This window comes from Papaver somniferum, unplaced genomic scaffold (genome assembly GCF_003573695.1).
Source record: "Papaver somniferum cultivar HN1 unplaced genomic scaffold, ASM357369v1 unplaced-scaffold_19, whole genome shotgun sequence".
In the NCBI taxonomy this organism is placed as follows: Eukaryota; Viridiplantae; Streptophyta; class Magnoliopsida; order Ranunculales; family Papaveraceae; genus Papaver; species Papaver somniferum.
Window position 1 is genome coordinate 6,262,749 of NW_020628818.1, and position 19,021 is coordinate 6,281,769.

Genomic DNA, 19,021 nt, shown 5'->3' on the forward strand with positions numbered 1-19,021 from the left:
GGTGTTCAGGTAGAACGCATCGTTCCCAAATGAACTTACAATTTCGTGATCTAGAATTTAGATAAGCTCATCACACTTTGATTGGACCTATTTTTCAAACGGATTCACCATTCCTATATCTATAGTTTAGATTGGTGCTGCACCGTGTAAGATATTAGGGTGAAGGTGTGGATGGTGTAAGAAGTAAGAATATTTAGCCAATCCCTAGAGTTGAGGGTCCATTTTTGAGAAAAAAAGAAAAAAAAATTAGATGGAACCGGATAAATGCATGACAAACATTCGTTGAATTGTTGCAAATCTTTTTGTAATATTGTTGTAAGCAGTATGATCTTGTTGTAACTTTCCCTAACTTAACCCATAAGTTAACTTTTTAGCCCACACTCCACATGATTGATGACAAGTTACCAGGATTACCTCAATATTATTTTGTGTGAAGTCTAAACACTCTTGTAACTAATCATAAGAACTAAAAAGAATCTATCGGATTCAGGGATAACTATGCAACTCGTCCAATAAGATATGTGTCAAATTGCTTTGGATTTAATCTAAAGTTACAAAGATCAAAAATTATTGACTACTCAAAACAACATAAATACAAACTTGACCAATCAACTCGAATTCATTAAACAAAAAACCAAAACCATATTATAATTAACCGAACAGCTAGAACAACAAGAAGACACCCAATTCTGGGTTTCATACTTGACTTAATGTGAATTAGAAGAAACTATCAATGCAAATGGGTCAAATTCCGATCACATTAATAATGATTAAAATCACTGAACAAGTACTTAAAATAACATGGTTGATTAGGATCAACATAATGCAAATGTCTCATTTATGCATTACATTGATTTTGGTCACACATTCATACATGTGAGATGAGAATATGAAGCTGCATATAGACTATTTGAAGAGAGGAGGAGAATGGCACATGTAACCCATGTGAAGACAGTCCCACACATCACTCCCCTAGTAAACTAGAGAATCTGCATTAAGTCAATGTATGATATTTTTCATCAATTGAAGAAAGAAACCGCAACATTTGATTCCAATTTGCACCACAAAGAAAGGATGTATGTAACACCGCCACTCCAATTCATTACCAAAGAAAATTTATATATTTCTTCTTCTATATATTTCAATACTTTACTTACTTAAGTTAAAACAATAAATAAACTTTCTAATACTTAAATCAACAAAATTACCCTCCAACAAAATAAAACTATCATCATCCCTTTACTTTTGATATGGCAATTAGCAAAGGATTCCCAAAGGGCACACACACTGTCTACTACTACTAGTTTACAAACCAAGCTAAAACACCAAAAAAAAAAAGCACACTACACCACATGTATGATACAAATGAAGAAGAAGAGAAGAGAATTTGGTTGGCCTGTATTTGCTAATCTTTAGTGATGTTTGGGTGGTGGAGCAACGGTCACCGGTGGTGGTGACTTGGGGCATTGGTAGCACTTTGCGAACAGTCCGAACGTGTCGACTTGTTGTACGAAGTTAGTCACACTAGCCCAACCACCGAACCCAAAACCGACGATAAATACCCAAACGACGATGAATGTGTTGAGTACGTACATTGCAGTCCAACTCGGCATGAAAAATGGAGGTTTCTCTGCCGCATTCTGTAAATCAAGAAGAACATATGAATATGCATATCAAGCATTGCCAAATTCACAATCAACTTCAAGAGAAAGCAAACCAGACCACTAACTGGGTCGTTAAAACTTTTAAGCTACATGAGCCGTGAGTCTGTGGTGTATTTTCACAAAGCTAGCTAGATGCTTATCCGAAGAGACATATCACCTTGCTCACAAGTTAGATTTGCTACCAAGAAATCACACAACCAATTAATGCTGGCAATGACATATCCTTTCCTATCCCACACCCCATCACGTGGTTTTAGGTACCATTTACTTAAAACAATCAATCATGATGAAAACGTAGTAGTAAAACCCTAGCCCCTAGAATTTAAGACAAAAAAATTCTGCATTTAACATCAATATAATTCTAATACTGCTACACTTATATTAGCTAATAAAACCAAATTTAAGGCTTTCAATGTTTGGATTTTAGCCAGTTTCACCTCTCAAATGGACAAACGATTGAAAATTGACTAGTACTAAGAGTTGCCACTAGGCTAGACAAGTCCCTCGTTTTATACGGGCAAGGCTATGTAAGGTCCCATGGATACTTAGTCGTTTACTAAGACGCATTAGTTATGGTCAAAATCAATTGGACTAGTCATAATTGGGACCTACATCCATCCAAAAGAATTAAACCCTGAAGACAGTGCCAGTTTTGTACCCGAAAAATGGGTGTTGTTCACCATTTATGAAAAAGTTAATGGGCATGAGAAATAAGTGAGGAATTACCTGACGGGCAGAGGCTTTTCTGTAAGTGAGCATATGAGCAAGAGCTGGAATGATGTAGACAGTAAAGCTAACCAATAAAGCACCAACAGCAGAATTGATAGGACCAAAGAAGGGGAAAATGATGGCCAAGAACCAAATTGGAACCACTACTGGCAATCTAGCGAGTGCCCTTAGACATATGCTCTTTGTGTCATGCATTCCGATGACTTTCTCCCATACGAAATACAATGGAGTGCAAGCAAATCCAAATGTAATAAACTGCAACCACAATCAATAGTTTGACAGTTAACGAAAAGGATAGTACTATTGACAAATTGAGGGTGTTATTGTATTTTTGTCACTGTACCTGATGAATAAGCATGAGGATAACGGCAGCATCACGCCAACCATTCTTGGGTAAAAGTGAGAAAGCGTTGGAGTGATTTAGGAGTTGATCACCGAAAGCCCAATAAACAGCAATAGATGATGGCAAGGTTAATGTGAAGACATAGAGGGTTGCAAGTAGGTAAATGGACTTGAACTTTTGTGGCTTCCACATTGCATGCATGATTTCACTGCAGTTTCAACACCCCAACCATTAGTCACCACATAGAGCCAAGTTGAGTAAGAACAATTAATTTAAATGACCAAAATACCCCTGACTAAGTTGTCTTAAATGGAAAACTAAGTTCCCTAGGATAAGCCGATAAGGTCAAGAGAGTAGCCGACTCAAACAACTCATTACCCAGCTCAGAGTACACATTTGAGTATATATTATGCCATTGACTTTACACTAGTTTAGATCCCAAAGTTAGATTAAGCAATGACTACACATAAAATTTTTCTAATGTAAAAAAAATTAAAGTTCAACACTTTAGATTTTTTTATTGTAGCGTTTAGGGGGAAGTGGTGGCAATTTTGTCAGTAAATCAAAAAATAGTAATCCCATGATAATTTGGTCTCCCCTAAAATGGTCAACAAAAGCTGCAATAAGAAGGAACCTAAGGTCCTAAAGCTACGACTAAGAGTCTAATTAAACAACACAAAGTGGTTTTATTTTTAAGTAAAAAACAAGAGAAAAGAATATAAACAGGCTTTTAACCTAAATTAATCAGTGTTTTTGTGATTAATTAAACCATGATTAATAACTACTTACACAGTAACAGCATGTCCACCAAATGTATAGAGTATGTTTGTTGCCCCAGTAAAGTATAATACCATCTTTGTTGGAGCTGTGTGGCTTACATTCTCAACCTACAAACAGAGAGGTGGAATAAAAGTTAGAAAACAACTTTTACAGCTCACACCAAACAGACCTCGACAATAAACTAACCAGACTTCAATTTTGTTCGACTGGGTGAACAAAACCCACAAAACGTTCTCAAGTTCGGGGGTGAAGGTATTGTTCACCCACATCTTTAAGCTAAAAAGTAGATACAGTTCTTTCTTCAGTAGAGAAGAAGAGATGAAATTTATACCTGGCCATGGACAACAGCAGCAATGGTCATGTACCAAGCTGTATAGGTAGTCATGCCAAGACCTAAGAATGACCAAAGTCTGTAGTTGTGGAATGAAGGTACAAACACAGTTGTTGCACAACAAGCTCCAAATATGTAAGTCCATGTCCTTTTATCCAAATGATCATTGATGTAGTAAATGTTACTGCAAACCAGCGAAACAAACAACAATTTCACATTCACAATTCAATGAATCTTGATCACTATTCACTAGTTGTTGTTTTTGTTTCTGGAAATGGAAAACAAGACTTTTACCTTGCACAAGCAATGAGTTGAATAACAGAGCCAAAGAGTAAGAAAGTACAGTTAAAAGCAAGTCCTATTGCTTTCCAATAAGGACCTAATAATCCTTCCAACACTTCAAACCACTACAAAGAAAACAGGAAAATCTATGATCAGATTTTATTTTAAAGAAAAATAAATACTTTGAGAAAAAATTGACTGGTTTTAATTTAGTTGTTGAGTATGTATGAGCATGAATGTGTAATGGATACCTGGATGACATGGTTCTTAAAGTTAACATTTTCTTTCTCCTTTCTACTTCGAAACTCAACATAAAGAACACTAATAAGATATGCAGTCCAGCTACCAATAAGACCATAAAAGACTTGAAATACGATTCCTGACAGCATTCCAAGTTGAGAGAAAGAATATGGTAGTGTTAATAGAACTTGAGCTACCTGTAAAACAACACAAATGGCAGATTAATTAGCAAAAAAAAAAAATCATTTTTTTTAGCTAATTTGGGTAATGAGGATTACTTGATTTGAAGCACAACTGAACCAAGCATCATAAACAGAACCACCATGCCAGAGGAAACTCTTGAAATTAAAACCAGAATCATGATCATGTTCATGAGTTACTTCTTTTGTTGATTCTGCCCCACCATTCTCTGTTTCATTGTAATTTGATGATACTATTGGACCTTCTTCACCTTTCTGAGGTTGCATTTTGGATCTGAAAAACAACAAAATCACAGTCAATTAGTCAAATTCAAGTAAAACCCATTTCTCTACATCATCATTAGATCTAACACAACAAGTTAAAAAAATCAGAAACAGAAAAGAAAACTGACCAGAAGATAGAAAAAAGAACAATATCTCTGTTTTCCTCCTCCTTCTGAGAAAGCAAGTATCTTTGGTTTTTAAATAGGGGGATTTCTGGTCTTTGGTTTGAATGAACAAAATGCGTGGACTTAATTCCGGAAAAGAAGGGTTTTTTTGATGTATGTATCTCGTGTTTGTGTGAGAGAGAAATTAAAACTGTAGAGTAATCGCCATTGGATGTATCGGACAGCAATGTTCAGAAGCGTTTAATAAGAATTGCAGCAGAGAAAGAAAAGAAAGAAGAAAAGCTTTTAATGCTCTTCACTCTGTGTAACTGCAAAAACAACTCCGTTTTCGTTTTTGACACTCTCTGCAAAGACGGCACAACTCAGAGCCTAGAGACAAGGAAACTTCTTAGTTTTGATTCTTTAAATGGGTTAATTAAGTTTCCCAGAGATGAACAGAGAGTATAGGAGTCTCTGGACTATAGGGTTTGTTTGTTTCCCTGTTTGAAGATTTTTGATAAGAGAAGGTATTTTCTGATGATAACAAAAAAACAAGAAGATGGAAACACAGAAATGCTTTTATAGAGTGAAAATCCTTCCAAACGGCTCAAAACAAACAAAAAGAATTTTTTTAATTAAATAAATTATAAGAATATTAATCATTATTAACTAATTATTAAAAAAATGAGAAAAGAAATCAGTGTGAACAAAAACAGTAAAAAGCAGAAACAAAAATTTTCTTCCTTTTATTTTTTTCTTACTGTGTCTGTCGATCGATAAATGGCGCTGTAAATTCCTTGTTTTTGACAAGAAATTAGAGGAAAAATAATAATTTATTTTCCTTAAATTGTACAGGTTTAAATGAAAGGCCTAGTATAGGCTTCTTCATCTGTATTTTTTTCTAACTAGGGTCAGCTAATAAATCTCCCCCGCCGTAAATATTTATGATTTTCGTACTTTTTTTCTTTTTATTTTTGACTTTTAGCTTAAAACTCTTTCTACTGCCTGGCTTAATTATGTTGCACCAAACAGGACCCACCATTATAACGCCCCTTCGTCTATTTAAAGCTAGCATGCGCACTAGAGTATTTTACAGTCGAGTCAATCCTCATCAACAAATTTCGCTATCTTAGTAAAACAGCAAACTCGCTGCATGATATCTTGTGATCTGCTTTTTCAAATCATTACTTGGGTTATGGTTTGACGGTGGGGTCGCCTAGACGGTATATTTCTGCGTGGGACCCGTTTAGGATGGATTCATCTGGTTTTAAGGATGATGAAGGTTGTCAAACAGGTGGGTCCTCTAATGTAGGACCGTTGAAAAATAGGTTACGAAACATTTTGCTGTAATATCATGTGTATTTATGTACTTGGTATTTGTATGATTTTTTTTGTCCACTTTAAGTTCAGTTTTTTTATACACATTTTTTTCAATTATCAGTATGTGACCATTAGGTTGGACTTATTACCCTTCTATCATTGGGTATTTGAGGTTCTAAAGTTAGGGTACCCAAAAATATTTGGACCATGTCTTTTTCCCTACACGGCCCTGAAATTCAGTTTATGGTGCTCGGAACTCTTGCACTAGCCACTAGGTGTGCTAATAGCAATTCACAACTAGATTTTTTTTCGGCTCAAGTTTGAGTGCAATGATCGGATCATTGCTGAAACACGTGCTATATACAATATGAAATCATTTAATATATAATTAAATGAGACATTATCACAAGAATTTAATTATACAACATATAATTTAAAAAAATTTCAAATAAAATTAACAAATTTATTCAATAAAACGAAATAGCCCATCAAATATAAAATTGGATTATTGTCGTGTAAATTAAGGTTCTAGTTAAATATAAGTGAAGATATTATAACTACGATATTGAAATATATTTTCCAAATATTAAGGTATTATATGTATTGTCATAAATAAACCAGCATAAAATGTTAAAAACTAGTTAGAATAGTGGCTCTTTTACGAAATATACAAAATGTGATATATTATGCCTTGTTATATGGTGTATTTGTACATGTTATGACGTGCTTTCTTAACGTGCTGGGCTGGGTTGGGCCACGTGCTTATCCGTGCCGCGTGCTGTGCTGTGCTAATGTGCCAATTAGTCAAACCCAACACGCCCCATTTAACTAACATGCTGTGTCGTGCTGGGTTATGCTCAAATTTTAGCGTGTTGTGATGGGCTGTGCTCGTGCTGGCACATCCCAATTTACACCTTCTAACCGATCCTATAGAGTGTGTGAATTGTTTTCCTTATTAGTTTAGACAACTACAAGATCAGAGACATTATTGGGAAATTATTCTGCTAATAAGTATTAGCGGCTGAATTAATTAGTATTTATACGTAAATTATTTGAATATGATTAAACTGTTGACTGATGATAATTGTATAATGTTGTATAAACAATAGCTTAAGGAATTGTATGAATTCAATGGTATAGGGGACGTTATTATGAGGGAATGAGAATGTATGTTCAGAATTGTAAAATGAGATCAATGAAACGAAAATGAAAAAAGAATTTCCCATCAGGAGAAGCAAACAAAAAAGAAATTTAAAAATTAATCCGAAATTGGAATCTATAAATTGAAAAGGAAATCTCATAAATGAAGCAGAAATTGGGAAACAACATCAAGAGAAGCAGCAAATGAATGGCAAACGATTCTGCGACTGGGAAACAGCATGGTGTCATCAAAAGTGTGATCGTGATTCCGTTTCACTGCTTTGGCCGGTAATATCGAACAGTGTGAAAGGGGATATATGCATATCTTTTGGCTAAAAATTTAGAAATAAACCAGTGACATTGTCTCGCGGCAATCCATATGTACGTTGGAATTTAATTTTGTCTCTCCCTAATTTCTCAAACATATGCCGACATAGAACTTCATGTTTGAGGCTTGCCATTTTGATACTTGTAATTGTAAGTAAGCTCTCCATCTTTTTCCTAAATTTCTGGTTTAAGAACTCGCATCCTCGATTCCCCACCACGCCACTTGCATTTGCCCTATATAATCAAGTTCTGAAGTTCACACCATTGTGTTAAGTGTGAACTCAAACTAAGCCAGGTTTGTGGCCGTTGGGCATAGTAAACCCACCTCGAGCTAGTGACACGGTCACTGGTCTCTTTGGACACTCATTTATGTTCTAGTCACCACGAAAGCCCCAGGCTTAAAGAAATCTCTTTTGATTTAGGGAAGGAAAAATTAATGTGGTAATCTTTTTCGGTGGAAATATCAAATTTGATAAACTAAATAAAATAGTACAGGAAGTTTACAATTGTGTTTTTGTCGAATACAATGGACGGAGCATTTTATTTTGAACTCTTTGCTGTAACTGGGTTGACATATACCGAAGATTTTTCTTATTCTTTTTTTCTTTACAATGTAATCCGCTACTGAGTCATATTTTCTATTTATGTATTTAATTTGAGATTGGGGTAATTTTTTCGATATTGTTCTGGCTTTATGCATTGTGTCTTCCGCTGTCCATAGAGCTTTCGTGCTTGACTTGTCGAAGATATTACCAAAGGTTTGCAGTATGTGACTATTGATACGCTCGACAAAATGTTTTCGCTCAATCAAGTAGATGTATTTAACAAACTTTTGTTTATGTATAAAAAGTCGAAGAAATCCATTCTGGCCCGCTGAAATATGCATGAAGGTCCCGTGAGATCCACTGAGTAAAAGATAAATGTATAGTCCATAAATGAATCCTCTATCTTAAAAGAAGCATGAATAAAGATTATCCAATATGTGTTTAGGTCTGACCAATTAGATTTAAAAATTGTTCCTCACTGAGAGGTAGTTACTTTATGGATAACTTTAGAGAGCGCAGATTACAAGTATTTTTTAATCTGTTTTATTAGGTTTATCGGATCTAGAATGGATTTTTCGGAAACTACCAAACATCTATGCTTCCAGATGATCCGTAAAATGATGGTTATTTTTTTCCAAAAATTGAGAAAATTCTGGGTCTGACATCCAACTTCTCACCCATGTATTAATCAAGCCGAATTCTTGCATTAATAGCTTCCAATGAAAACCCGAACCAAATAGCTCTTGTAAAAAGTCAAAATCTGGAAAAAAGAAAAGAAAAGATGTTGTTCAGTTTCTTGCTCCTGTGAATTGCACATTGGGCATTGTGAAGAGATATTTGAGATGTAGGTTTCAAGTCTGGATGAAGTTGGGAGAGCTTTCTGAGATAATTTCGGAATGAATATTCTTATTCTTAGGATTGCTTGGATTTTCCATATCTTTTTCCAAGGAAAATCAATTAAGTTATCACTTCCTTGATCTAGTTGTATAAGAAAATTATAGATATTCTTAGCTGTGAAAATTCACGAAAAATGATGCTTCCGTCTAATTTTATCTTGGTCTTGTTTTTTTGGAGATATTGCTTGAATTTTGCTTTAACATCTAGAGGAAAGTAGTCGTTTGGTTGCTCTTGATCCCATTTATTTTCAGTTGTTATCAGCTCCTAAACCATTTGTCGTACTGGTTCTTGTATATTCGTTGGATTAGTGATTATATCGGCATTAGGAATCCATTTGTCCTCCAATATTTTGTAGAAGCTCTTTTTTTTACTTGTCAGAAAAAAAATTCCTTAATAAAGTATAAATCTTTTTGGATACTCGTCCAGATCCTGGACAGATTGGAGGATCTAGAAATTTCTAGAGGAGGGGAATCTGGGATATATTTAACCTTTGGAAGTTGAGCCCAAAGTTGATCATGATCCGAGACTAGCATACCGGAAAGTATAGTGAAAATAGCTATATTTGAATTGGCGGGGGATTTTAATTCCTAGGCCTCCTTGAAATATAGGCTTGCAAATACTTGTTGAGGCTTTTATGAATCCTCCTCTTCTCTTGGACTTATCTTTATTCCACTAGAAGTCTCTTTGGATGCGAGCCATTTAATCTAGAGTCTGTTTAGGGAGAGCAAGGACTTGCATTTGGTAAGTTTGGAAGGCTTGGAGAATAGATTTTACTAGCAGTGTCCTACCTGTTTGTGAAAGAAGTTTTGATTTCCAACCTTGAAGGATAATATAGTATTTTGAAGGAGGGGTTCAAATTTTCTTTTCTATTCTTGTCAAAGAATAGTGGAGTTCCAAGATATCTATCATTTTTTGTTATTAAAAGGACTTTTAGAATTTTTGCTATGATTTTTCCATGTTTTGGATGATTGAGCAGGCTAAAGTAAATCTCGGATTTTTGAAGATTAACCATTTGTCCCTTAATCTCACCAAATCTTGATAAGATATGTAGAAGATTTTTTGCTTCCCCAAAATCAACTTTTGTGAATAAGAAACGGTCATCTGTAAAGAAGAGATGAGAAATATTTGGGGCATTTTTATTTATTTTAAGCCCCGATTTTTTTTTTAATATCCGCAATCACTTTTTCTAGGAGCCTGGATAAGATATCCATGCAAATTGGGAAAGGGTAAAGAGAGAGCAGATCACCTTGTCTTAAACCTTTCGATATGGAGAATTTCGGACTTGGAGAACCACTTATGAGGATGGAGAAAGAGGTGGTCATAATACATTACATGATAAGATTTACCCAAGAATTATAAAATCCAAAGGAAATTAATGTTGTTTTAATAAAATTCTACTCCACCCTAGCAAAGCTTTTGATAGATCCGATCTTAGCGCAAAATATCCCTTTTTAGCTCTCGAAACTTTCATCGAGTGAATGAGTTCATGGGCTATGATAATGTTATTGGCGATTTTTCTCCCTGGTAGAAAGAATGATCGATTACGGGAGATTAACTTATTCATGATGGGCTTCAATTTTTTTGCAAGGATATTGGATATAATCTTGTAGATTGTATTGTTTTAAGCATACGGGCCTAAAACCAATTGAAGTTCGGTGAGTGACTATTTTTGGTATAAGTGATATAAAAGAGTAGTTAAACCTGGATTTAGTTTTCAATATTTAATAAAGTCTTGAACTGAGAACATGATATCCCGGACCAAAACCTCCCAGTAAGCTTTGAAGAAACCTGGTTGGAATCTATCTGGACCGGGCGATCTCCATTCATCCATGTTAGAAATGGTATTCCAGGTTTCTTCTTTCGAGGGGATTTCAATGAGAGATAAATTTTCAACATCTAAAATACAAGACTCAATTATCTGATAGGTCTTCATCCAAGTTGTTGTTTTGTGAGGTGCCAATCTGAGAGGTACAATCTGAGAGAAATGGTTCACTATGAGGAATATGATTTGATCCCTATCAGAAAGCCAAAGGCCAAAGGGTTCTCGAAGGGAGTGAATAGCATTAATCTTTTTTCTATTGGATGTTTAAGCGTGGAAATATTCCGTATTCTGATCATATTTTATAAAGAACTTATCCCTTTAAATATGATGGTGCTGGTCATTCCTAATCTCGTACCATCTTCCTAGTTCTGCTTGGATATTTTTAATTTTATATGTTTTGGCAGAAAAATTTCAATCTCTCTAGATACTATCAATTCCACTATATAAGGACTTTATATTTTTGTGAATATACCTGAAAATATCATAATTCCAGTAGGTCAGATCAGAGGAGAGGAGTTGGAGGTTTGATGAAAAATTTCTACCCGAGCAGTTATTGGAGTGAAGTTTCCAAGAAGTAACAACTATTGTGGATAACGTAGGATGTGACAGCCAAGATCTAATGCATCTAGAATGTTTTGTACTTTTTGTTTCTGGGTTGGAATCTAAAAAGCAGGGGATTGAGCTCTTATCCTACTCTAGGTAGATGACTTACCTTTGTGTCTGGAAAGTTCTGAATCCATTGGAAAGAGATTAGTGTTATGTCAGTTCTTTTGCATATATTGGCATCTCCTTCTCTGTTTTTTGACCACGTGAATGGTGCGCCTTTGTATCTTGCATCTTGTAGACCCAACGAATCTGTTGTATATAGTCACAGTGGCTCATGACGCTTGACAATACAAGAAATATAAGAACATGAAACTAAAGTATAGACACAAAATCATGCATTTCAACTGACATGAGATCATTGACGAATTACATGGGTTCATCTCTGGAACTAGAATGAAACTTATCATCCTGGAAGCCATAACCTTCCACTTCTGCTTTCCGACCTTCAACTTCAACTTTGAAACATTCTTTTTCTCCTTTTCACCGTTCTTCTGCTACTTTTTAACCTCATGGAATATGATATATATGGATACTTTTGCAAATTGGTTAACTAGTGGAAATATTTCAGGTCTCGTCCCCTGAAACCAGAATGATGAACAACAATTGAAGAATCGCGACTTTTATTTTTACTACGGATGTAATTTTAGTTTTAATTAGTGAGATTACTACTTTTTTTTTTGAGATCAACCACATGAACCATCAAATTGAAATAATCGTTACATCTAATATAAACTACTCAATGTACATCTTCATTGAGATGTACTTGGTGGACCAGCATCCAACAAAAAAGGGTTGAATCTGTTCAACACCTTAAGGATTTCGAAACAACCATGGAAAGTGAAATCTTTGCTTTTCCATCCTTGATATTCCTATGGTGAGGTTTTTACAAAATCATCATCAATTTCACACGTTATTCTTAATCGATTAACTTGCATATAAAACTATAAATTCATTTAGTTCTTTGCTGATTTCCAAAAAACATTGTTGTAAGTGGATTTCATTATTTCCTCCCTGGTTTCCGCTGTCATTGCAGAACTGCACTTAAATGCTCTGCCAGAAAATATCATTATATTGTTGTGCAACTTTGTTGCAAGCTGATATTAAAATACATAGTTTCTGCAAATAGATAAATCCTCATCTGACATATACTTAAGGCCACAAACTTGGGATTGGGCCATCTTTCAAGAGAAAAGAATTATTTAATTAAAACTAGAAAAGATTATGACAAGATTTGAGGTGTAGTTTGAAAAGGGAGAACCGATAAGTATTTGTAGGGAATTAAAAGATAGACGTTGCATATAACCGTTGTATGACATATATATATATAGTGTCGCCTAGCTGAAAATTGGTTGCTCAGTGACGCAAGCTACGTTGTGCAACAGACGACTTGTTAATTATTGTAGATGTTTTGTGGTCTGGAAAATTCCGAAGCTTATTGTGTAAGTATTTCCTAATTGGTCTCCCAAATTCAATTAGGAAAGATTATTTGGATTTTCATGTTTAAAAAAATACTTGGGAGCTAAATTTACTTAGAGTCCAAGTTTGTGACTACTACGTAAGAGGCCTATGTGATGATGCAAGTATATGGTTTTCTAGAGAGAGTTAGAGAATACACAATTTAGTTCTCCAAGGTATCGAGGGATCCCGTCCTATTTTTTGCGGTGGAGTTTTAATGAGATAAAGAAATCATTTTCTGGTGTTGAGAGATATACATTTGGTGTTGAGCAAATCATTATGGTTTGAGGGAGAATAATTATTTGATTTGTTATGATGGTGCATAAAACATCGTTTAGCAAAGAGAAGATCACCTTATTCGTTGATGGTGGAAGATACATCTTTGAAGTTGAAAGAGACATCGTTTAGAAAGAGGTCATCGTTTATGAATGTATTATTGCTAATTCATATGCAGGAGGTCACGATCATCAGAACTGTAACTAAAAAAGGTTTCAAAATAGATGAGTGTTGAGATTGTTAGTCCTACACTGTGTGAGTTATCTAAGATCCTACAGTTTATAAGCCTTGGGCCCATGGACTTTAATATGGTATGAGAACATGTTATTTTATTTGTGACGATGAGGAGGTCATCGTGTTGGATATTTTCATAATTGTTTGCCGATATCCAGGGGTCTAGAGGAAGCGCCCCTTAGCAGAGTGCGAGACATAAATTTGAAAACCTATTTCGGTTTCCAGAAATTTCTATCGACACGTCTCTTCCCATGGGCATTCTTTCCAAGAGATACCTTTAATGGGTGCCTGTCGAAATCGTCTGTTGGAGATGAAAAGACATCTCCAAAAGGCATGGATTCCTCTTTAAATAACGAGGGCTTTCTCCCATTTCAAGACGTCAAAATCTCTCTCTATAAGCATCATCAGACTTTAAATATTGTGTGTTCTTGGTTGGGTCAAGGGATTAAAACTCTTGCATCCAACAACGTTGTTAGGGATTCATCGTAATTCTTAAAGCATTATTTCATTGACCAATTGTACTCGCCAATTATTTGGGAACGGTCGAAATATTTGCTGAAAAGAATCGAAAATCTTTGAAGCTTAGTGATACAACATTCTTCAGTGCTCTCTGAATTTTATCCTATGAGTACCAATTTTCCAACACATCATTGATATGTACCCTCTCGTCTAATAGAGAGAGTATACATCGTTGGTGTTGGAAGAAACATCCTTTAGAAGGAGATCATCATCTCATTATGTGAGATAAATATTATCTTGTTTGATTAAACACATTACTATTCCGAGTTATGGAATATTTTATTCACGAGTCTTATTTTAGGGTTTATGATCAAAACATTGTTAAATCATAGTTTGTTTATTTGATTCGTCAATCATTGAATGCATTTCTTTATTTAGCGGTTCCATAATACTGAAGAGTAAATCGTAACCGTTTAGTGGATGTAGACAATGTATAACTGTATATTATTGTCCACTTCATCTCGTGACGTGTCCAACGATCGAGAAGATAACTTACACAGGCGGTTACCTAATTCTGGTTTTTTTCTTGATAAGAATACCTTAACGGTTAACAATCCATTCAATAACCAATTTATTCCAACCAATTAGGAAAAAGATTTATTCTCATATATAACTGCTCAAAATATGGAATTAACCGGCTCAGTAACTTCCCAAACTGCATATCTGCAACATAAGAACACTGCACTGACAAAGGGAAAAAATATCGAGTCAAATCAAGAAAATTATTCGGTAAATTTCCACTACAATAGCTTCAAGTCTCTGAATCATTTAAATTTGTTACTAAGAAACTGAAATCTACTAAAGCTGAAGTTTCAAATAAATCCATAAATGAGAACCTTCATCAACTTTTATCCGGGTCTAACAGCAGATCACAGATTAGTAACGACGGACGGATTTTATGGAATCCCAAATAACCAACCAAGAATACCAGGAGACGTGAATGGAAATTGATGGCTATGGGTCCTAGCAATGCCGTTATTCCGAGGTCAATTACCAACAGCGATTCGAGAGGTGCTAAACAAATGTTGGATGGAGCATGCCTACATACTGGAGATTCACAATCAGAGATGGTTTCACGAATCAACGAGAATTCAGATGATCAATGGGAGATGACGGCTAGCCCCAATAGGCCGCGCGGTCCATGTTAGTCTTTGCCTGGAATTGTTGGGCGTTAGGGAATGACTCAACAATTCAAAATCTAAAATCATTCTTAAGAAGTTCAAAACCTAACATTGCCTTTCTATCAGAGACAAAGTTATCTGAATCTTCTTCCACTTTTCTTCTTTGAAACTTTGGTTATTCTAATCACTGTGTAGTCCCAGTTGTAGGTCGTAGTGGTGGGATTTGGTTAATATGGCAAGATGACATCGATGCAGAAGTTATTTCATGCTCCAAGAATTTAATCCATCTCAAGATAAAACAGTCAGGTCCCTTTTCTGCTTGGAATCTATTCTATATATATGGACCACCTAGAAGAACAGATAGAGCTCAATTCTAGCGGAGTTTATCTATCTATTCTAAACATGTACCTGGCCCCAAATGTTTTATAGGTGACTTCAATGCTATTTCTTGGTTAAAGAAAAATCAGGAGGTGATCAGTCTTTAAACGCTGCAATTTCTCAGTTTAATAAATTCATTCATGAAAATCATCTACTGGATTTAGGGTTTTCTGGTCCAGCTTATACATGGTGTAATGGCAGACTATTTCAGAGTTTAATAAGGGAAAGACTGGACAGAGTTGTTGCAACTCCATATTGGTGTCTTATGTTTGAACATTCAGGTGTTTTACATTTTCTGAGAATCTCAAGTGATCATTCACCCATTCCTCTCAAAACTTGCATAAATATAGCTAGAAAACCTCCTTCTTATAGATTTGAAGCTTACTGGGTTACACATCCTGATTTCCTCAAAGTGTATTGGAAAGTTGGAATTTCAATCTTTCAGAAGATTTAGTTACTAAACTTGCATCTCTGGGTACTTTTCTCAAAAGCTGGAGTAGAAAAAAGAATTATTGTATTAAGAATAGAATTAGAAATATAAAAAAAAAAAAGATTACTTCATCTTTAATCTTTATCCCCAACCACTGCTATTATTCGTCAAGAGAAAAATATTTCATCTCAGTTAAATGATTACATTATCATGGATCCTACTTATTGGGAACAAAGAATGAAACAAATCTGGATGAAAGTTGGAGATAAAAACACGAAAAAATTTCATCTTTCTGTTCAACAAAGAAGAAAGAAAAACCCGATCTCTTATATTCAATCTAGTACTCAATATTGGATCACTAACCCAACGGAGATTTCTGAGGAATTGGTTTCTTTCTTCAAAACTTTGTTTCAATAGGGGCATACACCAAGGATCCATCAAATCTGCAAGATTCTTCTTATTTTATGAGTACAACAGAAAGTTCCTACATCTCAGACACACCAACTAGTGATGAATTATGGAAAGTTGTAAAAAATATGAATTCTATAAGTTCACCTGGACCAGACGGCTTTCCTGTTTTATTTTTAAAAAAGTGTTGGACTATAGCGGGAACAAAAACTACTCAATTCGTTCAACAGATTTTCTATACAGGAGAAATTCAAAGTAAGCTAAATCATACTCATATAAGCTTAATCCCAAAGGTCAAAAATCCAACTACAACTATGGAATTTATACCCATTGCTTTATGTAATGTTTTGCGTCTAAAATCTTGTCCATAAGACTTAGTCCATTCTTGAGTATGTTTATATCCTGGGCACAAAACACCTTTGTTAAAGGGAGACAAATAACTGATAATATGTTGTTATTGCAAAGAAATTATTCCATTCTATGAATAAATCAAAATCTAAAGAAGGTTTTTTTGCGTTGAAATTAGATATGTCGAAGGCGTATGATAGAGTATCTTGGTCTTTCTTGAGCTTTATGCTACATAAAATAGGAATTCATGATTTATCTCACAATTTGATTATGAATTGTGTTACTTCTGCTTCTTTCTCAATTCTCTTAAATGGTGCTCCTTATGGAAATTTTAAAAGTGGAAGGGGTCTTCGTCAAGGATGTCCTTTATCACCTTCTTTGTTCATAATCTGTTCTCAACGGTTGTCTCTTCTAATGGAAAAATATGAAACAATAAGTCTTTATAGTGGTTACAAGATTAATAATTTTGGTCCTACAATTAGTCACTTGATGTTTGCCGATGACTTATTCTTCTTTATAAAGAATTCATAGTTAAATGTGGATCAGCTGAAACATCTTTTGAATCTTTATTCTTCTTTTTCGGGACAGACCATCAACTTTATGAAGTCTTCCATTCACTTTAACAATGGTTGCTCTACATATTACAGATGGAGATCGATACAAAATTTGGGGATTAGACAAACGGATAAAGATGAAAATTATTTAGGAACTTATCCTCTGAAATCTGATTGCAGTATTGAAACTTTTGAACCGTTAAACTCAAAGTTTAATTCTAAGTTGGCAGGATGGAGAATTTTTTTTGTTAATCCTGCTGGAAGAACTGAATTGTTAAAAAGTGTTTTGCCTATTATTCCCAATTACACAACAGGTACGTGTATTCTTCCTAAACAGTGACTAATGAATTATCTCGCTCTCAAAGAGCGTTTTGGTGGGACATGATACAAGTACAAGGAAAGCTTATTTCTTCAAGTGGAAAAAGGCTTTAAGAGAAAAAGAAGATGGAGGATAGTGAATCTGTCATTAGTAGCGAAACTGGTTTGGAGATATGGAAATAGTAAATATGTCATTGGAGATATGGAAATAGTGAATCTGTCATTAGTAGCGATACTGGTTTGGAGATTCTTGACAAACTCAAATGCTACTTGGGTGCAATTTTATTTTGCTAAATACTTGCACGACACTTCTTTCTGTGATTATCAATCAAAACCTGGAGACTCTACCACATGGAAAGATATGCTTTCCGTCAGAGAAGTGTTTATCAATAATTGTTGCTGGTTTATAGGATCGGGTCATACCATTCACATTTGGAATGATCCCTGGATACCAGGAATTCCAGGTTTCAGACCTACAAAATTACCGCACTCAACTATCCAAGTCACTATGGTCTCAGGAGAGAAAATCATGGAATATGGAACTGCTGCATCAAGTTTTTCCTCAAGATAAAATCAATGCTATTTTGGACATCTACATTCCATCAGATGAAGAAGTCGAGGACAAATTAATTTGGTTGAGAACTCCATCGGGTAATTTTACATCGAAATCAATGTATAAGTTATTGGCTGATAATAGAGCTACAACCTCTTCTGAATCGGAATTTCCGTGGAAATTATTTTGGAAGAAGATGAAAAATCAACCAAAAATCCATACTTTCATGTGGAAGGTGCCGCATAATGGTCTGGCTGTGTATCACAATTTGGGAAAGTTCAATAATCAGATTCAAAGTATATGTTTTTTTTGTTTTGCGGAGGAAGAAATTGTCGATCATCTCTTCTTTAAGTGCCAATTTTCTCTAGCATTATATCAGGAAAGTCAGATAGTTATTGAAATTTTGCATGGAAGGCATCCAAGTCAGATTGTTCAACACTAGTTACTTCATCCTGATCAAAGTTTTATGCTGAACCTAGCTGCTTTTATAATGTGGAATATATTTAAATCGAGGAATGACTTGATCTTTAATAATATTCATGTCTCAACTTCTCAATGCATTCAAAGAGCTTTACAAGATTTCAGATTTCTTGATCTGCACCATGCATTTAACTACTGCCGCAACATTTCTATTAATCATTCCAATGCAGTTTCATGGGAACTTCCTCCTGCTTCTGTTATTAAAGTAAATGTGGATGTTGCGTTCAATAGTGGGAATGCTTCGGCAGCTGTGGTGGCTTTTTGCTTTCAGGAATCACCTGGGAAGTGGTGCTTTTTTTTTCAATTGCATCTCTTCCACAGTTGTAGAGGCTAAAGCTTATGGGCTCGGTATC

At 35.0% G+C, this 19,021-nt stretch overlaps 1 protein-coding gene across 1 annotated transcript; it reads right to left on the reverse strand.

Annotated features, from left to right (window-relative positions):
- Positions 1–1,100: 1,100 nt before the first annotated feature.
- Positions 1,101–5,490, reverse strand: LOC113338333 (auxin transporter-like protein 4). The gene is made up of 9 exons (XM_026583774.1): positions 4,962–5,490; positions 4,648–4,843; positions 4,381–4,566; positions 4,142–4,254; positions 3,848–4,031; positions 3,526–3,623; positions 2,737–2,944; positions 2,391–2,648; positions 1,101–1,640 (listed from the first exon to the last, which is right to left on the reverse strand). The coding sequence occupies exons 2-9, from the start codon at positions 4,834–4,836 to the stop codon at positions 1,413–1,415; spliced, it is 1,464 nt and encodes a 487-aa protein (XP_026439559.1). The 5' UTR covers positions 4,837–4,843; positions 4,962–5,490; the 3' UTR covers positions 1,101–1,412.
- Positions 5,491–19,021: the final 13,531 nt, after the last annotated feature.